This window comes from Oncorhynchus keta, chromosome 36 (assembly GCF_023373465.1).
Source record: "Oncorhynchus keta strain PuntledgeMale-10-30-2019 chromosome 36, Oket_V2, whole genome shotgun sequence".
Classification (NCBI taxonomy): Eukaryota; Metazoa; Chordata; class Actinopteri; order Salmoniformes; family Salmonidae; genus Oncorhynchus; species Oncorhynchus keta.
Genome location: NC_068456.1, coordinates 7,679,712 through 7,704,534, shown reverse-complemented (window position 1 = coordinate 7,704,534; position 24,823 = coordinate 7,679,712). Strand labels below are relative to the sequence as shown.

At 43.0% G+C, this 24,823-nt stretch overlaps 1 protein-coding gene across 1 annotated transcript; it reads left to right on the top strand.

Annotated features, from left to right (window-relative positions):
• The first annotated feature begins 3,915 nt into the window (after positions 1 to 3,915).
• LOC118369549 (vertebrate ancient opsin) lies at positions 3,916 to 22,183 on the top strand. Its single transcript, XM_035754027.2, has 5 exons — positions 3,916 to 4,761; positions 6,589 to 6,799; positions 7,096 to 7,213; positions 7,410 to 7,643; positions 19,785 to 22,183. Exons 1-5 carry the CDS (start codon positions 4,395 to 4,397, stop codon positions 20,019 to 20,021), a joined length of 1,167 nt encoding a protein of 388 aa, XP_035609920.1. The 5' UTR covers positions 3,916 to 4,394; the 3' UTR covers positions 20,022 to 22,183.
• The last annotated feature ends 2,640 nt before the right edge of the window (positions 22,184 to 24,823 follow it).

Sequence of the window (24,823 nt, the reverse complement as noted above, 5' to 3'; positions counted from 1 at the left end):
AGATTCCACCTCGCCTCCAAGATTTCCTGGAAGTACCCTACGGCTCCATTGCAGAGAGAACCTGAGGCTACCCGAGTTCCCCCGAGCCTCCGAAGACTGCCGACTTACCTCTTCCTGAGCCTATGCAACTAGGCAGAGCTAGGCTGTCTCCAGCTGAACGGCTATACTGGCTTCACACTAAGAGCTGCCTGTATTGTGGGACTACTGGTCATTTGTCCACTAAAAGACCAGGCTCACCGTTATGAGTGAGTACTCTGGTGGGCCATACTGAGAATTTCTCCTCTCCCCTTACTCGCATCCCTTTTCATGCCATGTTGCTGTAGGGGAAACAGTTGAAATCTCTCCGGGTCCTCATCGACTCTGGGGTCGATGAGAGCTTTATGGACGCTACCCTGGCTTCCCAGCTGGATATCCACACTCAGCCCCTCTCTATTCCCATGGATGTTAGAGCACTGGCCGGGCGCTCTATACCACCCTTATCAACCTATGTGTCAGGGAACCACACGAGACGATCCAGTTCCTGCTCATTAAGTCTCCTCAGGTTCCCGTGGTATTGGGATTCTCCTGGCTCCAGTGACACAATCCCATTATTGAATGGTCTGGTCTGGTCTGCCATCATGGGCTGGAGCCCGTTTTGCAACGGCCATTGCCTGAAGTCAGCGCAGCCAGCCCCGGGACGTTTTCCTGGGGGCTCTGAAGTTGCCCCGGACCTCTCCGCCATTCCTGCGGAGTACCAAGACCTCTGGGAGGTGTTCAGTAAGGCCTGAGCCACTTCGCTTCCACCGCACTGACCATATGACTGTGGGATTTACCATCTCTCAGGCACCACTCCACTCGAGCCACTCCAGGGGGCCACGTGTTCTCCAAGCTGGACCTATGGAACGCCTAGCACCTGGCGCGGATATGGGAAGGGGACGAGTGGAAGACGGCCTTCAACACGGCCAGCGGTCACTATGAGTATCTGGTCATGCCATTTGGTCTTACTAACGCCCCTGCTGTGTTCCAGGCTCTGGTTAGTGATGTTCTCCACGACATGTTGAACCGGTTCTTGTCTTCTCCCGTTCCACCCAAGAACACAGGCTCCACGTCTGGCAGGTTCTCCAACGCGTCCTGGAGAACCAGCTTTTTGTAGAAGCAGAGAAGTGTGAATTCCATTGCTCCACCATCCCTTTTCTGGGTTACATCATCGCTGCAGGGAGTGTACAGATGGATCCTGGGAAGGTGAGAGTGGTGGTGGATTGGCCCCAGCCTACACCCAGAGTGCAGTTGCAATGCTTCCTGGGGTTTTACAACTTTTATCGCCGCTTTATCCGGGCTACAGCACCCTGGCTTCCCCCTGTCTGCACTCCCCTCTCCCAAGGTTTGGTTCAGGTGGTCCCCAGCTGCTGACCGGGCGTTCTGGGATCTTAAACATGGCTTCACCACAGCTCCCATCTTGGTACATCCTGACCCGTTCCGCCAGTTTGTGGTGGAGGCCGACGCTTCGGATGTTGGAGTGGGGGCTGTCCTTTCCCAGTGGTCTGCCCTGAACCTCAAGTTTCATCCCTGCGCCTTTTCTCCCACCGCCTCAATGCCACGGAGAGGAACTATGATGTGGGGAATCGTGAACTTCTTGCAGTGAAGATGGCGTTGGAGGAATGGAGGCACTGGCCAGAGGGGGTGGAACATCCTTTTATGTGTGGACCGACCACAAGAATCTGGAATATCTCCATACCTCCAAGTGTTTCAATTCCAGGCAAGCTAGGTGGGCCCTACTGTTCACCCGGTCCAACTTCTCCCTCTCATACCGGCCGGGATCCAAGAATGTCAAGCATGATGCATAGTATGCATAGTGACTTTACCCCTACCTACATGTACAAATTACCTCGACTAACTTGTACCCACGCACATTGACTCGGTACCGGTACCACCTGTATATAGCATCGTTGTTATTTTATTGTGTTACTTTTTATTACATTTTTTACACAAGTTTCTTTAGTAAATATTCTCTTAACCAACAATAGAGTTCAAGAAATGGAGTTAAGGGCTTGTAAGTAAGCATTTCAAGGTAAAGTCTATACCTGCTGTTTTCGGTGCATGTGACAAATAAAATGTGATTTGATAAATATTTAATTTGACCAACAAATTCCAAATACAACTTCATAATTACATTATACAATGCTGCCTGCAGCTACAGTCACTGGATGCGTGGAGAGTAGGCTAATCTTCTATGAACCTGTGCTACAAAGTGAGTTACAAAACCTGGCCAGATAACTTCAAGTCATCAGTCTCAAGTCAAAGTCGAGTCCCAAATCCCAAGTCTCCAAGTGCGAGTCAAGTTATTTTATTTTCTATCCAGTCCAATCAAGTCATCAAATTTGTCACTGGAGTTAGACTGGAGTCCAAGTCATGTGGCTTCGGTCCACACCTCTGCCGTAAATGATGATGCATTGTGGGAAAATTGCTGTATTTCAAATGGTATTGTAATTCCACCCCATCAGAATAAAGTATCATATAGTATCTTGGGAGCACCAAAACCCGTTTGAGCACCAGTGAGTGAATGGTAAGGTTGTTGTATTCGGCGCATGTGACCATTTGATTTGGAATTGTTGTTTCGGGCCTATTAACACATTTTGAAGCGTGCCTTGTAAGAGGCTTTATTTGTTGCACCGGTGAGGGAGTATACTGTAACAATGTAACTCCTATGTAATTATAGTGCCCCATCAATTTAAAATGTATAGGGGACAGATTAGATAACCGTGTATGTAGCCAAGTTTTCGCTACTCATTGTGTATTTATCCCTTGTGTTATTATTTCTACATTATTGAATTTTTGGGGGCCCGTTAGTAAGCATTTCACTGTTATTCTTCCCCTGTTGTTTATGAGGCAAGATTGGAGTTGCAGCTAGTCTTAACCTTAACAGGTTGAGCATCTTGCCATGTCCTTTTTTCCTGTTGTCGATGCCAGTTTGGAAGACTTTGTTAGGCCTCTAGAAGTGCAAGTGATATAAAACACCAAATATGAAATAATATGCTGTAATGTGTAAATACTTTACCTAGCAGCCAACCTGCTTGCACCAATCCCTTGTAGTTACAGTAAAACACTGAAATACAAGCCCCTCCCCTCGATACATTTCATTCATCCATTCCAATTAAAGTAGCATTATTTAAAAGAAAAAGTATAATACAGTACATTTTATGGTATTGTACTGTGTGTCATTACACAGTACTTGCTTCGATACTATCTTTATATTACAGTAAATGTACTGTAATATTAAATACAGAATAGTATTTACCACCGAGCTGCCTGTAAACCACTGTCAATTCAAGGTAACCTCTTTACAGTGTAACTACTGTCAAAATTACAAATATATAACTATTTCAGCAAGACATTGCCTTGTTGATGCAATGGTAGCCTCGGTGAGAGTATACAAGCACAGCCAGCGCAGGCCCATATTTATGGATTAAGGAATTAAAATAATGATTTCTTAAATGTGGTAGTACCAAATACTATAGACAGATAAAATAATCAAAAAATCCAATCTGTTTGTCATTCAGTTTTAAATTAAAACGGAATGTTTTGTTATGTGATGGCAATGAAAACTGCAGAAACGTGTTTTGAAAACGGAGTAAAATGTATTGTCGAATAAAATGGTCACAGCCAATATAAGTTTACGGTTCCTCACAAAATGAGAAAACTATTTCAATTGATGAAAGTATTTTCAATAAACATTTTTTTTAAAAATTAGAAATGACCAAAAATGCCTGTAGTTGCAAAATTACGCATAAAAAAGCATATTCAAAATATGAAAGTGAAAGTCAGCGGATTTGTCGCAAACCGACCTCATTTGCACATCTGACAAGTAGCTCGGTTTTGCGTTTCCTCGAGGGCAGGAGTTGTTGCGAGCGAGTCGACTACCGGCTATATAAACGCATACAAGATGCTGCTCATCAGTCACCTATTTAGTTGTTGGTGTGCCTTCTCAAGACTTCGATTCTGCCCCCACACATTCATTTATAAAGTGTTCGTTTATTTGCAGCACTGCTTTTACCCTTTTGGTTTACCGTTGCTGTTTTCGAGAATGCAGGCTCACTTTGGTCATCTTTGAACTCTGAATAACTGTGGATTCGTCGCTTTGGTCCAAAATAGGTTATTTCATACAAAATGCGGATATCAAGATCTGAAGTTCAACCTACTCAATGACAAGTAGTCTATTAAAGATTTCAAGCGATGGCTGTTGATCCAGTCATTTTTTTCAAACGAATGTTTTTTACGCGCGACTCCGAGGATGAGAGTCCAAATTAAGTTGTGAAAATGAGACATATGGACCACAAAATCTCAGACCCTTTACATAACCCCCAAGTGCAATATTAATATTACTCTTAAGGTCGCGTGCAATTATTTGGACATGGACAATGGATACTTTAAGAATAGCAGTAAATGGTGTTTCTTATACCGAGGCATCAGAGATCTACAAACCACATGCTGATCCGTTCACTGGTCCAATAACAAATCTTGCACCTTGGAATTTCGCAGTTTTGGCTACCTTGATGTTTGTTATAACATCTCTGTCTCTCTTTGAAAATTTCACTGTTATGTTGGCCACTTACAAGTTCAAACAACTGAGACAGCCCTTAAATTATATCATAGTTAATTTATCTCTCGCTGACTTCCTTGTGTCACTCACCGGTGGAACCATAAGTTTTCTAACTAACGCCAAAGGGTATTTTTTCCTTGGAAATTGGGCTTGCGTTTTGGAAGGTTTCGCTGTCACCTATTTCGGTAAGTTCAGCATGGTTCATGGTTATGTATCTGAATAAATTGGATGCTGGGGTAATTTCACACTTACTGTAGGTGTCAGTGTTGGAGCTGTTTAGTTTCCAAAATGTTGCAAAAAGAATAACATTTGAAATTCAAAGACTTGATTGACTGTTTATTTGTTAGATTGGTTTCTTAGACAGTTTTTTTTAAAGACAGCCGAAAAGAAGGTATCCATCATTTGCAGTGCATTTCGCAGTTCTTTTAAAGCATTGTGTTACGGTGAAAAATGTACCTAAAACTTCTGCCAAAATGACAAACCGATGTGGATCGTGTGACAACATTATCCAATTTAGGAAACACACGCTTTTTTTGTTGCACAACATAGCCTTATAGTCAACAGTGAAAACACTTTGTTGCTGGGAAAGTAGGCTACAGTAGCTACAGTAGCTACTCATTACATCAGAAGGCAGTAATCTGTTTAGTATGACGCCTTAATCCATTTGTTTTTGAGCTGGTTTGTATGTAAGACATGCTGAGAGAGGTGAGGCCCCTGGAGAGAGTATGTCACAAACGCAGTAGTGGGTTATTTCCCTGCTGGCCCGAGTATTTAAACTTCAGAGAACATGCTGCCTGCCCAGTTTCATATGTCTTTGGGGATTAGTGTGTATTAGTTGATCGTGATGGAATAGAATCGAGATAGACTATACACAAGTTGCTGCTCTGATCCAACAGGATAAATAGTTAGTTGTCAGTCATAGTTAAAAACAATTGTGATCCTCATTGAGAAGATCCCAGCTGGACATTTTTGGGGTCAAAGAAGGTTCCGTAAATGCACACAGCTGTATGAATTATTAACATAGTTGTATCCAATTTTCTAATAAATCAAAGTGATTGTAGATACCTTTGTAGCATTCTCAGACAATTATTTGAAACAAAAGGCAGTAGGGCAATACTTTATAATAAGTATACCTGTGTAATATCACTGTCATTACACTAGTAACAGCATTGCATTAACATTAGCATATTATTAGTATAGCAATGGAGTTGAGCAGTTTTCATAATTACACAAAAGGAATAGGGCCTGCTCCTTATTTCACGTGTGACCCAAATAGCACTTATTTGGGTCCTTTATATGCTATTCTACAACAACAATTCTGAGACTGTAGTCTTGCCCCAGAGACTGTAGTACATAAGCAAACCTTTGAGAGTGAATTATACTGTAATTAAGTACAGATTTTTCACTCTATTAAGGAGGCAGCCTAATGTACCTTTACTGCATCATTAGTCTATTTGAGGTAAGTGTACCTCAATATGTACCTCTTATATGGATTATATATATCCTGCAAATTGCTGTAGCTATACCCTAAGTGTTGTAACATTTGCATAACTCTTGCTGAGACTGTAACTCAAAATCCTATTGTGGTTGGAATCATAGTGCTCTGCCTATTCTCTGACATTGTCACAATGCTATGTGAATATCATGTACATGCACTCTTTGAAAAAGGAGCTACCTAGAACCATAAAGTGTTCTTCCGCTGTCCCTGTGGTAGAACTGAACCCTTTTGGTTCCCGCTAGAACCTTAACACTGAAGGGTTATTTGAGGGTTCTTCCTGGAACGAAAAAGTGCTCTATCTGGAATCAGACAGGGTTATCCTACAGGAACAGCCTAAAATCCTTTTAGGGTTCTAGTTAGCCCCTTTTCTTTAATTTTCCATGCATTTCACTGTTAGCTTCTATATTTCAAAGGGAGCCCTCAATCCTGTTTATAAACGTGTACATTTGACTCTATGTTCCACAATAAAACATATTTGAAACAGTATTTACCCTTCATAATACCCTTCTTTCAGGGATTGTGGCTATGTGGTCCCTGGCGGTCCTGTCCTTCGAGCGCTACTTTGTGATCTGCCGGCCTCTGGGGAATGTCCGTCTGAGGGGGAAGCATGCAGCGCTGGGCCTGCTGTTCGTCTGGACCTTCTCCTTCATCTGGACTATCCCTCCTGTGTTCGGCTGGTGCAGCTACACCGTCAGTAAGATCGGCACCACCTGCGAGCCCAATTGGTGAGAGGCAACAGAGAGAGCAGAGGGCACACATCCTATAGTAAACATACTGTGGATGTACAGCAACATCAACCTCCTGTTTGTATCATACACGCAGTTAGGTACACACGGGTCATTCTTGAATAGCATTGGGATTTTCGAATTGCAGTGGCATTTGGGCATGGCAAAAATGGTTGTGTGAACTACAGATATCCCCTTTAAAGGAATAGTTAACATTGTCATAATATGACTGGGCCATGTAGAAAATGGTGGAAATGTAATTCAAATGTTTATGATCTGCTTTCCTCTGACCTCAGGTATTCCAACAACATTTGGAATCACACCTACATCATCACCTTCTTTGTGACCTGCTTCATAATGCCCTTGGGGGTGATCATCTACTGCTATGGGAAGCTCCTACAGAAGCTGAGGAAGGCCAGTATCCATGTATAGAATACTGGCACTAATGGCAGAGGATGCAACTGCACCAAAGTAGTCCTTGGTTGACTAGCAAGCACATGCTTGGGAATATGTTTTGTAATTGTCTTGTCATCATGTCCTTTAAATAAACTTACATGACAGACTTCATAGCTCAATAACCTAAGCTGTTTGTGGTCACGTCAATCCTCAGGTGTCCCATGGCAGGCTGGGTAATGCCAAGAAACCGGAGCGCCAGGTGAGCCGCATGGTGGTGGTGATGATCGTCGCTTACCTGGTGGGCTGGACACCCTACGCAGCCTTCTCCATCATTGTCACAGCCTGTCCCACCATCTACCTGGACCCCAGACTGGCTGCCGCGCCCGCTTTCTTCTCCAAGACGGCCGCAGTCTACAACCCAGTCATCTACGTCTTCATGAACAAACAGGTATCTCACTCTTTCCCCCCTGAACGCATGGCTACTTATGACATTCTCTGAGTTGTTAATTACATTGAAGGCTTACACCGTATGGAACTGTGATATTGCTGTTATTATTGTTGTCCAAGGTTTTAGACAACCATTCCCAGGTGTACTGTGAATAAGGCCAGGATACAATCAGATCAACAGTAACATAGTTTGTGATGGCTTTTGTTTCGGTGGTGTCGGAGGTGTAACTGTGTTAGAGCTGTCATATCCACAAGCTGCTCCTGGCATTACCTATCGCGGACATGCCATTGGATGCACTGAATTGCATTAGTAGAAATCCCATGCAGCTACATTACAAAATTTGAAGACTGGAATTGTAAGGGATTTCCTCCTCCTCTTCCGAAGAGGAGAGGTGAAAAGGATCAGAGGACCAATATGCGGCGTGGTAAGTGTCCATGGTTCTTTTAATATGTAAATGTACACATGAACAACTGAATACAAAAACGTGGAAACCCAAAACAGTCCTATCTTGTGCAAATACAGAGACAGGAACAATCACCCACAAACACACAGTGATTGATTCTCAATCAGAGACAACTAATGACACCTGCCTCTGATTGAGAACCATACTAGGCCGAAACATAGAAATACCCAAATCATAGAAAAACAAACATAGACTGCCCACCCCAACTCACACCCTGACCATACTAAATAATGACAAAACAAAGGAAATAAAGGTCAGAACGTGACAGGAATGTGTAATATAATCTACACCTCGGTCAGGCTTCTATAAATCCCTGTTATTGGTATTGTTATTTCTATGTAGCCTACACTTTCTCATTCTGAACATCTAACGGGTTGGATTTAAGGACAGGTGTGGTTTCATGACAATTACCACAAGAGCAGCCAATTACCGATTTGACAGCTCTAACGCAATGACACCGCTGACACCGCCTAAACAAAAGCAATGATAAATTATGTGTTTGTTGGCTAACATGGTTTACTGCTGATCTGAGTTAATCCTGGCCTGTTGCTTATGAATTCTCTGAATTCTGCAATATGAATGGAAATACAATTTGGCAGTTTTCAGGAGGAAAAATGCCCACCAGTTCTCTGCCAGGTTGTGGCAAGTCTCACTCAACTGACACAGAGCTGAGAGGCATCATCAATTGTTAGTCCTCGGATGAAAGCCTTTGAGGAAAACTCAGCTGACAGTTCTTTTTTGTTTGTTTTTGGGTGTTAGCCTGTCCTTAAATAATGTATGGTGTATGAATAAATGACGTGAAATATAGAATGTAGAACTGTCCATGCTGGCTGGCTGCTTTAAAAATGCATCAGCTCCTCGATCCGCAGGGAGGTACCAGTTTTTCTTGCAATTACCAAAAGATATTCTGCACATTGAGAATGGGATATGCGTTAAACAATGTATTATTCTTATTATCCTGAGTGGCGCAGCGGTCTAAGGCACTGCATCTCAGTGCTCGAGGCGTCGCTACAGACCCTGGTTTGATTCCAGGCTGTATCACAAACGGACATGATTGGGAGTCCCGTCGAGCGGCGTAAAAATTGGCCCAGCGTCGTCCGGTTTAGGGTTTGGCCGGGGTAGTCCGTCATTGTAAATAAGAATTTGTTCTTAACTGACTTGCCTAGTTAAATAAAGGTTAAACAAAACAAATATATATTATTATCAGGGGTTCTTGATTTCTCTCTGCTCATTTAAAGAGAGATATACAGAGTATTCAGACCCGTTGACTTTTTCCACAATTTGTTACACTACAGCCTATTTATAAAAACAACATTTTACTCATCAATCTACACACAGTACACCATAATGTCAAAGCCATTTTGTTATGCAAATGTATTAAATAAAAAAAAAACATTTACATAAGTATTCAGTCCCTATACTCAGTACTTTGTTGAAGCACCTTTGGCAGTGATTAGAGCCTTGAGTCTTCTTGGGTATGACGCTATACACTTGGTACACTTGTATTTGGGGAGTTTTTCCCATTCTTCTCTCCAGATCCTCTCAAACTCTGTCAGGTTGGATGGGGAGCGTCACTGCACAGCTATCTCCAGAGATGTTAAATCGGGTTCAAGTCCGGGCTCTGGCTGGGCCACTCAAGGACATCCAGAAACTGGTCCGAAGCAACTCCTGCGTTGTCTTGGCTGTGTGCTTAGGGTCATTGTCCTGAAACTTTGCCTCAGTCTGTGGTCCTGAGCACTCTTGAGCAGGTTTTCATCAAGGATCTCTCTGTACTTTGCTCCGTTCATCTTTCCCTCGATCCTGACTGGTCTCCCAGTCCCTGCCGCTGAAAAACATCCCCAAAGCATGATGCTGCCACCACTGTGCTTCACCGTAGGGATGGTGGAAGGTTTCCTCAAGACATAACCCTTAACATTCAGGTCAAAGAGTTCAATCTTGGTTTCATCAAACTAGAGAATCTTGTTTCTCATGGTCTGAGAGTCCTTTGGGCAGGCATGTGCCTTTTACTGAGGAGGTGCTTCCGTCTCGTGGAGTGCTGCAGACATGGTTGTCCTTTTGAAAGGTTCTCCCGCCCTCATATTGCCAACAAGTGCTCAGCATATGTGGGAACTCCTTCAAGACTTTTGGAAAATCATTCCAGGTGAAGCTTGTTGAGAGAATGCCAAGAGTGTTCAAAGCTGTCATCAAGGCAAAGGGTGGCTATTCAAAAAATCTCAAATATAAAATATATTTAGATTTGTTTAACACTTTTTTGGTTTCTACATTATTTCATATGTGTTATTTCATAGTTTTGATGTCTTCAGTATTTTTCTACAATGTAGAAAATAGTACAAATAAAGAAAAACCCTTGGATGAGTAGGTGTTCTAAAACTTTTGACCGGTAGTGTATAAGTAATTTCAGTTTTCATTTATTTTTTAAATACATTTGCACAAATTTAAAAAACTTTTTTTTCACTTTGTCATTATTGCTGTAACTTAACGAAATTTGGAAAAAGTTAAGGTGTCTGAAAACTTTCCGAGTGCGCTGTAGATTTAGATTTACACAAAGCCACAATGAATTTGGTCAATGAAAGGCATTAAATAACACATTTTTCCTTATTTTTTATTCCAAATCTATATTTTTGATGTAAATGGATGTTACAAAGTCTCGTTCCCATTGTGGTGATACTGTTGGTTTCTCAGGACTGATGGCTTCTATGACAACCAAAATAAATAGTATTCTCTCTGATATATGGGCATTTATTCTTGTTTTCTGCATGCCCTCATGTTGCCAAAGGAGCCTGAGGATGTCTATCACTGTGGTGGGGTACGTTTTTCAAAACCAAGGAAAATCACAAAAATAGTATCTAAAAACTTAAATAACATGCTGTTTACATAACATTTTTGATTTGGTAAAACAAAACAAAAACGGAACACATGTACGTACTTGGTTGACTGTCCTGTATAGTATACTGTATTGGTCAGGGAGATTTTGGTCACCCGGTGGGTCCATGAATTCTGCCGGTCCATCTGACTGGCTGCTCCACTTTAGATCTGTCCTGTAAATAGGTCACTGTATTTATAAAAGAGCAGGGGATGTGAATAAATATAAATAAGGACAGCTAGCAGGCAGATCCTGGCATCAACATACCTCAGATGTAGGACAGTTGGAAAAGTCAACTGACCTTAAGCAATGGGGTCTGTGTGGAAGTTACACAATAGTGTCAGAGAGACATAGGAGGATTCCTACAATGGATGACTTCTGTACAGTAAAGCAGATTTATACCATAGACAGGTTCAAAGTATATCATACACAGGTCACAGCAAGGTCAAGGGGGAACGTTCTACCATTATCCTTTGATATTTCTTAAAAGAACGAGCTTTGATCTTACAAGGTCAGTCCCACAAAATACAAATGGGGAACCACAGTCCCCAAAGATCACAGTTGTCAGGCAGAAGTTTTTGATTAATAATTGAGCAAATTAAGTTGTCTGTGGATGTGTGATGAAAGGTTGGCATGCCATTGTCTCTCTCTTGTGCCATATCAAATCAAATCACATTTTTCTTTGTCACGTGCCAAATACAACAGGTGTAGAAATGCTTACGTACAAGCCCTTAACCAACAATGCAGTTAGGAAAAATAAGTGTGAAGTTAAAAATAGAGAAGTAAAAAAAAAAATAACAGTAGCGAGGCTATATACAGGGGTTACCTTTACAGAGTCAATGTGCGGGGGCACAGGGTAGTCGAGGTAATTGAGGTAATATGTACATGTAGGTAGAGTTAAAGTGACTATGCATAGATAGTAAACAGGAAGTAAAAGAGGGGGGGGACAATGCAAATAGTCTGGCTAGCCATTTGACTAGCTGTTCTGGAGTCTTATGGCTTGGGGGTAGAAGCTTTCGGTGCGGTAGCAGAGAGAACATTCTATGACTATGGTGGCTAGAGTCTTTGACAATTTTTAGGGCCTTCCTCTGACACCAACTGGTGTAGAGGTCCTGGATGGCATGGAGCTTGGCCCCAGTGATGTACTGGGTCGTATGCATTACCCTCTGTAGTGCCTTGCGGTCGGAGGCTGAGCAGTTGCCATACCAGGTAGTGATGCAACCAGTCAGGATGCTTTCGATGGTGCAGCTGTAGAACTTCTTGAGGATCTGAGGACCCATGCTAAATCTTTTAAGTCTTCTGAGGGGGAGTAGGTTTTGTCGTGCCCTCTTCATGACAGTCTTGGTGTGCTTGGACCATGTCAATTTATTGGTTATGGGGACACCAAGGAACTTGAAGCTCTCAACCTGCTCCACTACAGCCCTGTCGATGAGAATGAGGGCCTGCTTGGTCATCCTTTTCCTGTAGTCCACAATCATCTCCTTTGTCTTGATCAAGTTTAGTTGAGGGAGAGGTTGTTATCCTGGCACGACACGGCCAGGTCTCTGACCTCCTCCCTATAGGCTGTCTCATCATTGTCGGTGATCAGGACTACCACTGTTGTGTCATCGGATAACTTCATGATAGTGTTGGAGTCATGCCTGGCCATGCAGTCGTGAGTAAACCAGGAGTACAGGAGGGGACTGAGTACCCCTGAGGGGCCCCCGTGTTGAGGATCAGCACGGCGGATGGGTTGTTACCTATCCTTACCACCTGGGGGCGGCCCATCAGCAAGTCCAGGATCCAGTTGCAGAGAGAGGTGTTTAGTCCCAGGGTCCTTAGCTTAGTGATGAGCTTAGAGAGCACTATGGGGTTGAACGCTGATATGGAGTCAATGAATAGCATTCTCACATAGGTGTTCCTTTTGTCCGGGTGGGAAAGGGCTTTGTGGAGTGCAATAGAGATTGCAACATTTGTGGATCTGTTGGGGAAGTATGCAAATTGGAGTGGGTCTAGGGTTTCTGGGATAATGGTGTTGTTGTGAGCCATGACCAGCCTTTCAAAGCACTTCATAGCTACAGATGTGAGTGCTACAGGTTGGTAGTCATTTAGGCAGGTTACCTTGGTGTTCTTGGGAACAGGGACTATGGTGGTCTGCTTGAAATATATTGGTATTACAGACTCAGTTAAGGAGAGGTTGAAAATGTCAGTGAAGACACTTGCCAGTTGGTCAGCACATGCTCAGAGTACAAGTCCTGGTGATCCGTCTGGCCCTGCAGCCTTGTGAATGTTGACCTGTTTAAAGGTCTTACTCACATGGGCTACGGAGAGTGTGATCACACAGTCATCTGGAACAGCTGATGCTCTCATGCATGCTTCAGTGTTGCTTGCCTCAAAGCGAGCTTAGAAGTAATTTAGCTCATCTGGTAGGCTCATATTATTGGGAAGCTCACGGCTGTCCTTCCCTTAGTAGTCTGTAATAGTTTGCAAGCCCTGCCACATCCGACGAGTGTCGGAGCCGGTGTAGTACGATTCAATATTAGTCCTGTATTGACACTTTACCTGTTTGATGGTTCGTCAGAGGGCATAGCAGGATTTCCTATCATCTTCCGGGTTAGAGTCCTGCTCCTTGAAAGCGGCACCTCTACCCTTTAGTTCAGTGCGGATCTTGCCTGTAATCCATGGCTTCTGGTTGGGGTATGAATGTACAATCACTGTGGGGATGACGTCATTGATGCACTTATTTATGACTGATGCGGTGTACTTTTCAATGCCATCGGAAGAATCCCAGAACATGTTCCAGTCTGTGCAGGCAAAACAGTCTTGTAGCTTAGCATCTGCGTAATCTGACCAGTTCTTTATTGACCGAGTCACTGGTACTTCCAACTTTAGTTTTTGCTTGTAAGCAGGAATGAGGAGGATAGAATTATGGTCAGATTTGTCAAATGGAGGGCGAAGGACAGCCTTGTATGTGTCTCTCTGTGTGGAGTAAAGGTGGTCTACAGTTTTTTGTTCCCCTCTGGTTGCACATTTAACATGCTGGTAGAAATGAGGTAAAACGGATTTAAGTTTCCCTGCATTGAAATCCCCGGACACTAGGAGCGCCACCTCTGGATGAGCGTTTTCATCAAATCAAATGTATTTATATAGCCCTTCTTACATCAGCTGATATCTCAAAGTGCTGTTCAAGAAACCCAGCCTAAAACCCCAAACAGCAAGCAATGCAGGTGTAGAAGCACGGTGGCTAGGAAAAACTCCCTAGAAAGGCCAAAACTTAGGAAGAAACCTAGAGAGGAACCAGGCTATGAGGGGTGGCCAGTCCTCTTCTGGCTGTGCCGGGTGGAGATAACAGAACATGGCCAAGATGTTCAAATGTTCATAAATTACCAGCATGGTCAAATAATAATAATCACAGTAGTTGTCGAGGGTGCAACAGGTCAGCACCTCAGGAGTAAATGTCCGTTGGCTTTTCATAGCCGATCATTAAGTTGTATCTCTACCGCCCCTGCTGTCTCTAGAGAGTTGAAAACAGCAGGTCTGGGACAGGTAGCACGTCCAGTGAACAAGTCAGGGATCCACAGCCGCAGGCAGAACAGTTGAAATTGGAGCAGCGGCACAACCCGGGGGACTCGCTGCTTGTGTGCAGTGAATGTTTGCTTCATGTTTGCTTATGGCCGTATACAGCTCATTTAGTGCGGTCTTAGGGCCAGCATCGGTTTATGGTTGTAAATAGACAGCTACAAAGAATATAGATAAACTCTCCTGATAAATAGTGGGGTAATAGCTCATCTTGAGATACTCATTTACATTACATTTACATTTAAGTCATTTAGCAGACGCTCTTATCCAGAGCGACTTACAAATTGGTGCATTCACCTTATGACATCCAGTGGAACAGCCACTTTACAATAGTGCATCTAAATCTTTTAAGGGGGGGGGGGGTGAGAAGGATTACTTTATCCTATCCTAGGTATTCCTTAAAGAGGTGGGGTTTCAGGTGTCTCCGGAAGGTGGTGATTGACTCTGCTGTCCTGGCGTCGTGAGGGAGTTTGTTCCACCATTGGGGGCCAGAGCAGCGAACAGTTTTGACTGGGCTGAGCGGGAACTGTACTTCCTCAGTGGTAGGGAGGCGAGCAGGCCAGAGGTGGATGAACGCAGTGCCCTTGTTTGGGTGTAGGGCCTGATCAGAGCCTGGAGGTACTGAGGTGCCGTTCCCCTCACAGCTCCGTAGGCAAGCACCATGGTCTTGTAGCGGATGCGAGCTTCAACTGGAAGCCAGTGGAGAGAGCGGAGGAGCGGGGTGACGTGAGAGAACTTGGGAAGGTTGAACACCAGACGGGCTGCGGCGTTCTGGATGAGTTGTAGGGGTTTAATGGCACAGGCAGGGAGCCCAGCCAACAGCGAGTTGCAGTAATCCAGACGGGAGATGACAAGTGCCTGGATTAGGACCTGCGCCGCTTCCTGTGTGAGGCAGGGTCGTACTCTGCGGATGTTGTAGAGCATGAACCTACAGGAACGGGCCACCGCCTTGATGTTAGTTGAGAATACTAATACAATACTCTACCTTGGGCGAGCAATACTCTACCTCGGGCGAGCAAAACCTCAAGACAAAACCTCAAGACTTCCTTACTATTAGATTTCGTGCCCCTTGTCTTACCGGAGGCGGCTGTTCTATCTTGCCGATGCAGTGTAAAACCCACCAGCTGTATGTTATTCATGTTGTCGTTCAGCCACGACTCGGTGAAACATAAGATATTACAGTATTTCATTGTTGAACACATTTGATCGTACTTCTATTTTGTTATTCAATTATTGTACGTTGGCTAATAGGACTGATGGTAAAGGCAGATTACTCACTCGCCGACGGATCCTTACAAGGCACCCCAACCTACCTCCCCAATATCTCGGTCTCTTTCTCCTTCGTATGATGGGGATGAGGGCCTTGTTGGGTGTCTGAAGTAAATCCTTTGTGTCCGACTCTTTAAAAAAAAATAATCTTACAGTACGAGGTGAGTAATCACTGTCCTGATATGTAGAAGATCTTTTCGGTCATAAGAAATGGTGGCAGAAACATTATATACAAAATAAGTTATATGGCATCTTGGGACTGTAATCTGCCCAGTCCTACAGAGGGGCACGTACACATGATTTAAGCATTGTGAAGCCTGAAGAGAATTAACATTTGGGAATGACTTGATTGACAGGCCTGCTACTAAAGTAGTGCATTATCAAGGAGCATCCCCTTCCCTTCCTACTCTCTCCCATCTCTCTCTTTCTAAGCTGATTGGGGTGTGCTTTGTTCAGCCCTGGCTCTGCGAGTTTGGAGGTGTAATTCTGACTGTTGCACGAAGACCCGTGAGCCTTGTTGTGAAGGCTATTACAGTAGGTTATAGAGAAAGAGAAAGTTACTAGAGACAGACATATAGATCTTTATTTGGTCCCAGCACAAAATTCACTGTACACAAGCAGCTACTGCACTGAGAAAGGGATCGCTGCAGAGGAATGCTTGACTCAGTACACTCTGTTAGCATTACATCATGTGTACTCATGTCCCTGGCCATACAGTGGCTTGCGAAAATATTCACACCTCTTGGCATTTTTCCTATTTTGTTGCCTTACAACCTGGAATAAAAATGTTTTTTGGGAGGTTTGTATCATTTGATTTACACTACATGCCTACCACTTTGAAGAAGCAAAATATGATAAAAAAAAAAATCAAATAAAAAATGTATTCACCATTATTATTCACCCCCCCCAAAGTCAATACTGTAGAGCTACGTTTGTAGCTGTTACAGTTACAAGTCTCTTGGGGAATGTCTCTATAAACTTGGCACATCTAGCCACTGGGATTTTTGCACATTCTTCAAGGCAAAACTGCTCCACCTCCTTCCAGTTGGATGGGTTCCTCTGGTGTACAGCAATCTTTAAGTCATTCCACAGATTCTCAATTGGATTCAGTTCTGGGCTTTGACCAGGCCATTCCAAAACATTCAAATGTTTCCCCTTAAACCACTCGAGTGTTGCTTTAGCAGTATGCTTAGGGTCATTGTCTTGCTGGAAGGTGAACCTCCGTCCCAGTCTCAGTCTGGAAGACTGAAACAGGTTTCATGGTGTTCTCAAGGGTGATGAGAGGTGTTGGGTTTGCGCCAGACATAGCGTTTTCTTTGATGGCCAAAAATCTCAATTGTAGTCTCATCTGACCAGAGTACCTTCTTCCATATGTTTGGGGAGTCTCCCACATGCCTTTTGGCGAACACCAAACATGTTTGCTTATTTGTTTCTGGCCACTCTTCCTTAAAGCCCAGTTCTGTGGAGTGTACGGCTTAAAATAGTCCTATGGACTGATGCTCCAGTCTCCGCTGTGGAGCTTCGCAGCTCCTTCAGGGTTTTTTTGTTGTCTCTTTGTTGCCTCTCTGATTAATGCCCTCCTTGCCTGGTCTGTGAGTTTTGGTGGGCGGCCCTCTCTTGGCAGGTTTGTTGTGGTGCCATATTCTTTCCATTTTTTAATAATGGATTTAATGGTGCTCCGTGGGATGTTCAAAGTCGCTGATATTTTTTTCATAACCCAAACCTGAGCTGTACTTCTCCACAACTTTGTCCCTGACCTGTTTGGAGAGCTCCTTGGTCTTCATGATGCTGCTTGCTTGGTGGTGCCCTTTGCTTAGTGGTGTTGCTGACTCTGGGGCCTTTCAGAACAGGTGTGTATATATACTGAGATCATGTGACACTTAGGTTGCACACAGTTGGACTTAATTTAACTAATTATATGACTTCTGAAGGTAATTTGTTGCACCAGATCTTATTTAGGGGCTTCATAGGGGTGAATATATATGCAAACACCACTTTTCCGTGTTATATTTTTTGAAACAAGTTATTCATTTCATTTCACTTCACCAATTTGGACTATTTTGTGTATGTCCATTACATGAAATCCAAATAAAAATTACAGGTTGTAAAAGCAACAAAATAGGAAAAACACCAAGGGGGATGAATACTTTTGCAAGGCACTATATGTGGCAAGATGAAAAACATTTTTTTAGGAGAATGCCAGTACATCCTGCTCTGTACCATAATACTACTAAATGGCATATTATTATTATGAATATTAGTAATAATAATATATGCCATTTACCAGAAGCTTTTATCCAAAACAAAAGTCATTATGCATACATTTTACATGGGTGGTCCGAAGAATCGAACCCACTATTCTGATATTGCAAGTGCCATGCTCTACCAACTGAGCTATACAGAACCACTGTACCACTCAACAAAGCTCTTCTGACACACAATCCTGCTGTCTATGTCCAGTGCACAGAAATACGGGAATTGAAATGTGTTGTCCATTTAGCTGAGTGGTGTGAAATGTTATGATGTTTGCCTTCTTCATTTTGGAAAACCATCTAGCCTCCAGAATAGCCTTTCAATGGGACAGAAAAGGTGTTGTTGACGTTATTTTGCTCAAGCCATTCATGGTTCCATTAAGTTGACACATTTATGACCTTATGCTTGGTATAACACATACTGTGCCATAGTTGCTTTCTTGTTGGTCTATTTTGGAACATCAAGCGAACACATTTGTCAAACAAACACTCAAATGTATTCTCTGCTAAAGCCTTAAAGATGTCAAGGTCAGTGGACAAAACACTGCGAATCTAAAGTGAACATCCATTTGAGAATAGGCCAGGATCCAATCCGATCGTGGGTTGTAGTCAATGCAACTTTTCAAGGCAATGTTCCCACATTCGCAGAGATTGCTTTCACTGCAAAGGCAGCATCCCACTGGGCAAAAACTGGTTGAATCAATGATGTGATGACGTTGAATCAACATTGAAAACTGATTGGATTTGCAACAAGTAACCAAAGTAAGGGCATTTTGTCTTTCTTTCACCCAACTTTTATCATAAATCCAATGACATGGTGATTTTTTTATAAAATGTATTTCCCGTTGAATTTACATCAGCTGAAAACTCAACCAAATGTAAATCATAACTAGAAGTTGAACTGACGTCTGTTCCCAGTGGGATATGTCGTCTCAATGTGAAATTCCCTTTTAAAAGCAGCATTGTCTACAACCCGCGATTGAATTGAAAACCCGGCCATAGTGTTTATTTTCAGCAGCCTTTGGGAAAGTAAAGAAGTGAGAAGCATTAGCTTGGACTTTATGTTGAAATGGAAACTTCAATAGTGGCACAGGTCATGCTTGAATTTGCTGGGGGGCGATGCATTGAGGGTTTTCCTGGAATCTGCTTTTGGGACAGAAAAAGCTTGCAAAAAAAGGTCAGTCCACGTAACAGTTTTATCTGCAAGGTAATGTGGAAACAAGTAATGATTCAGAGCTTTTTAGAGTTTTTTTTCTCCCACCCTTTTAGACACAATTGGCATGCCATTGATGTGTTTTCTTCAGCAGGAGGATGATGGTCAGTACTCCATCCTATCTGTCTTTTAAACAAATAGCAAAAAACCAATGGCAGTGTTGCAATATGTGTTGAACATCTCTTGATAAGTATGATGCATATCTCCTACCTGCACAGCCATGTAACTGTCTACCGCGTATCTGCTTCTTTTTATGAGGAGCTACAGTATCCTGCCCGTTTCAGATATCACACTGCAAGGCAATAAGTGACTATCACCTTATCACCTGGGTACTGTTCATAAGGCACTAATCAGAAGCCTACATGTTAAGAAACAATGAAGGTGCTTTAAGAACTTGTCCAAAAATAACATTTATTTCATTCCCGTTTAAAAATGTTTTATCCCCCTTCTTACTGAAGGAACACTGGCTTTCTGACATTTTCTTTTCAATTGGCTGTTCTAATGCCCTTTGACCTTTGTCCAGTTCAGGAAGTGTCTGATCCAGCTCTTTACCGGCAAGCCTGCGCCAGAGAACATGAACGCAACATCGCAGCGACCGGGAATGACGGGGGAGAGCTGCACGGGGGGCGAGATGTCAGCCATCGCCGCCCGCATCCCGGTCTGCGGCAATGCTCAGCCTAAGAATGAGGAGGAGTCCCCGAGCGAGTGCAGCTCCGTCGCCCAGCTACCGATCCCAGAGAACAAAGTCTGTCCCATGTAGGCCAACAGAAGACTCCCCTCCCCCCCACCTCCAGTCCTCACTGCCTTTCCATCCTCCCTTTCCATTCTTATACAGATGCATCTTCTCTTACTCACAAACTTCTTGTGATAATTGTTAGTTTAAAGATGCCAGCTGTAACCACAAAAGGTTCTCTGGTTAATTTTGTATGTATTAGTAAAAATAGAGGAAACTTGTCCGAAACCGGAGCATAAAAGAGGGACATAATACTTTAATGTATGGCAAGCAGACAGACTACCCTGACTGCCTCTCTCTGCTGGCTTTCATCTGAGCCTAAGCAGGGTCAGGCCTGATTGATGTCTAGGTAGGAGACCAGATGCTGTTGGAAGTGGTGTTAGAGGGCCCGTGAGAGGCATTCTTCCCGCCTCAATTACCTTAGGCTGTGATGGGGACACTGCCACCCAAAGGGTGCCCTTAAACCAAGGTCCTGACTCTTATACAATCATGGCCACCTAATCCTCCCGTTAGCCCTCTCTCCACTACAATACAAGATTCTTTCAGCACGAAAAACGCTAATTCTTTAAGTCCCCTCCATCATTACTTATCATTATTATGACAAGAACATTAAATGTTTGTTGACAGTGATTAAATATGAACAATTCAGCAAGCTAGAAATCGTGGCTGTAGATGTCCTATTTGCTTGTCGGATTCCCTCCCACTTTACTCGAGTCGTGAGTTATTTTTGTTCTGGTAGGCCTAATTGTCATCAGCTACCTAACAGTTTGTTGTATTAGAGGGGGTCCGTACACACTCAGCATGTACAACTGATGTACTCTTTGTTGTATCACAACTGCTGTGCCAAATGCCCTGCACATCAGTTGTACAACTCGAGTGTGCACCACCTGCATTATCACCGTTGTCAGAGGGGGCAGGTGTCGAGTCCTACTCTTACCCAGAAAAGCCAGACGTAGAAGATGAGAGCTGGCTACCGTCAGAATGCTTTAATCTGTAGCTCTTTTCCCCTTTGAAGCCCCTGTGATGGCAACTGCTGAGAGGGTATTGCTTTCTATGTTTCTGTACATTTTTCCTTCTCTTCTTGAGCAGATTCGATGGCAAAGTTTCCATTCAAAACAAAGACAGTCAATGAGGCTTGGTGCAGCTGGCCCCCTGCTGGCTCTGCTGGGACACTGAGGGACTGTATATTTATGATGAGTCCACAAAAAAAAAATCTGTTCTTTCTTCAACACACTGTGACTGTACATTGTATGTTGAGAAATAATGTATATGGGACTCTGTGAAGGGGTCCAGTGAATCCGAGTAGCTCTGCTCATCATTAGCGCCGATAAATACTGTAGCAATGTACACAAAAGCATTGTACATTGAGGATCACATCACAAAGCATGGGTCTACAGTCAGCAATATTGTAGCACAAGATACTGTAACACTTGACTTTAGAACTGGTTACAGTAGGTGTAGTAATACGTTTCAGGTGTATTCAAACTTATGTAAATGTATCTCGACAATGTCTCTTGTTCACCATTCTGTGCAGCACCATCATTGAATAAGTTGAACAGTAATAATAGTAATGTGAGAATATCCATAATAATATGGGATCCATTTGCCGGGTACAGCAAAGACCCTGATCCTATTGCATGAGTCAGTCTCAACAAATACATACATGTACAAATTCATCTCACATTGCCACACTTCATGGTCTTGTTCACTGGTCTATTGGAACGAATGTAACAAAGCCGGAAAATGAAGGTTTGTATGAATAAGGGTTGAGTCTCCACAAGGATAGTAAAACCAAAATATACACACAACACAAACTGTAGGACTATACACGTTGCACACACAAAAGCAATATGACAATGTTCCGTTTTTTGAGGATACATGAGCAGGTAGTAGGGGTGGTAACCTCGCCTTCGAGAATACAGGGAGAGGAACATTTTTAAGAACACATCAAGAGATTTGGACAGGAATCAGACTGCTATACTAGTTGAGGAAGCAGTCCAAATGTGGACGAATAAGTATAATTGATATATTTTTCTCATTTTTGCCTGGACTATCATGCACCTCCGACAGTGTTTGTTGTATTGTACTTACAGTGGCACGTTGAGAATTGTTCTGCTGTGTTTTTAGTGTAACTATTTCGTCATGAGTTGCAGGTCATGCATGCTAGTTGTTAGAAAAACTAATGTCTGTACTGGATTAAAATATATTTTTTAAAAGCAATTATTGGTGGTGATGATGTCTGGGTCTCTGAATCATGACGTACAAAACCATTGGAGAACAGGGCAAAGTCAGCAAGCATTAGCATCTGTGAGATGACATAACGTGGTACATCCACAGGCTATACAAGGAAAACGGTTGATTATTAAGATGATATCTTTTTAAAAGGAGTTTTCTGGGTTTCTGAATCAACGTGAACGATACCATTGTAAGCACATATAACATAGCACATCCACAGACATTACAAGGAAAACATTAGATAAGATAGTCTTAATCCCGTCTCAATTTTTAATTCTCAGATAAAAGCAGTTCCACGGTTTCTATTCTTTCTTTTCCATAAACTATAACAATCAATTTTCAATCTGTGTTTGTGTTGATATATACATTTCTCCATGCATGTATCAGTGAGCCAATCCCACCCTTATTAGCCCAGGTTGCATTGAACCAGATATTATGGAAAGTATGGGATGTCACAAGGTCCCATTACTTCCTTCATTATGACTATATTACAGAGCGTGTCCCCTGCACGATATTGTATTTATGCTTTAACTTGACAATGGACTATTGCTGTGGATTAAATTGGCCTGTATAGCCACCAGGTACACCTGGGTCGCATTAGACCTTGATGAATTCGATTCACTAAAAGGGTAGAGAGAGACAATGAGAGGGTAGAGAGAGACAATGAGAGAGAGACAGAGAGAGTGAGAGGCCTCCCTCCTCCTCTCCCCCCTTCACTCCTGCACCATGTCTCCCTCTCAGCTCTTACCTCTCATAAGTTTCTGTGAACCAGAGGCGAGGGGAGCCAGACTGCCGTGGTCAACATGTCACTTTCAATCTGCCAATTGTTCAACGGGACTTGGTCTCTCTTTCACCTCCCCACTGCTGTTCACCAGAAGCACAGCAACACATGTGGGATCAAATGGAGTGTAAACTCCCCGCAAAAATAACGCAAACAGTATTACAACAACTAGTCCTCAGGCCACAACTATTATTGATTTAGAATGAGAATGAATGCTGGACTTGTGATCCCTTATTTAGTATTGATTCATTCAACACAACTGCTTGGACAAATGTTGCTTTCAGAAAGACATTTAACATTCGGACAATGTTCTAGGTCAGATGATAGAAGCTGTGTAGTGGGAGGAGGTGACATACAGTGACACAGAAGATCAATACGTGATGTTAGAGAAAAATAACAACGTCCGTACATACTTGAATTTTTTATTTCACCTTTATTTAACCAGGTAGACTAGTTGAGAACAAGTTCTCATTTACAACTACGACCTGGCCAAGATAAAGCAAAACAGTGCGACACAAACAACCACACAAAGTTACACATGGGATTAACAAACATACAGTCAATAACACAATTGGTGAAAAAAGCCTATATACAGTGTGTGCAAATGAGGTAAGATAAGAGAGTTATCTTACCTCATTTGCACACACTGTATATAGGCAATAAATAGGCCATAGTGGTGAAATAATGACAATTGAGCAATTAATCACTGGAGTGATACAGTAGATGTGCAGAAGATGAATGTGCAAGTAGAGATGCTGGGGTGCAAATGAGAAGAAAAAATATACTGAGGCATGATTGACCACACCATTACATTAGACACCGATTCTGATTCTGTTTCTATTATTATAGTCCCTTACCATTTTGTACTTACACAAATGGGGTTAGCAATAGCTTAAACATGATCCAGACAGACAAGAGGCGGGTTCGTCAACAATGCTGTTGATATCTATGTGTGTTTCTTTTGTCTGCCATGGACATATGCGGCCAATGATGCAGCAAAACAAAACAAGCCCCTTGTTCGACTCTCATTCAATAATTCACCGATGGATCTTTTTTTAAGTGACCTTCCATAAATAATCAGAGCAGTCTGCACTCTCATCGAGTCCAAACGCTGACAGGTGCTGTCCATCACCCCCGTCTGTTTATCGTGTCGAGGTGCGGTAAGGCTCAGGGTGATGGACAAATAGCACTGATGGACCAGCTGAATCTCAGTGTGGACATCAGTCATCTTTTGAAAATAACGCCGATCACACACACACACACACCATGTAGGTTCCTCACAGAGAATACAGGTCACCTCTCCCTAATCATGTCCCGACTCCGTCCTTTTGAGATTGTCACAGTTGCTAGATCTATATAGGGTTAGCGGAGAAACTTAGCCTAGAATAAACTAGCCAACAAGCTGTAAGCTCAGAACTTGTTGGTCAGAACACTGTCCGAGTTTTCACTGCGTTAGGTGCTAGCCTGAGACCACCACTGAACCATACTACTAGATTATTCTCTCAAGATACACGTCTGTCTGTCCTCTGAGCAGCCATGCTCTTTCACTCTATAGCTGGCTGTAGCCTACTGTATATAGTGACAGCAAAGAGTCAGGGTGAAGACCTGTTGGTGGAGTGTTGTTGGTTAACACCAAACCGGTGCTCCTGGCACCTAGCTACAACCATACCATGTTCAAAGACACATACATATTTGTCTTACCTATTCAGCCTCTGAATGGCACACATACACAACCCATGTCTCAACTCCTCCCCTTTATCTAAACTGATTGAAATGGATCTAACAAGTGGCATCAATATGGGATCTGGGGTCT

Bases quoted from the DNA above. Each gene is read 5' to 3' on its own strand.
- LOC118369549 (XM_035754027.2), top strand. From the start codon at position 4,395: ATGGATACTTTAAGAATAGCAGTAAATGGTGTTTCTTATACCGAGGCA. The intron at 6,800-7,095 runs GTGAGAGGCAAC...CTCTGACCTCAG, and splicing joins ACCACCTGCGAGCCCAATTG to GTATTCCAACAACATTTGGA. The intron at 7,214-7,409 runs GCCAGTATCCAT...GTCAATCCTCAG, and splicing joins TCCTACAGAAGCTGAGGAAG to GTGTCCCATGGCAGGCTGGG.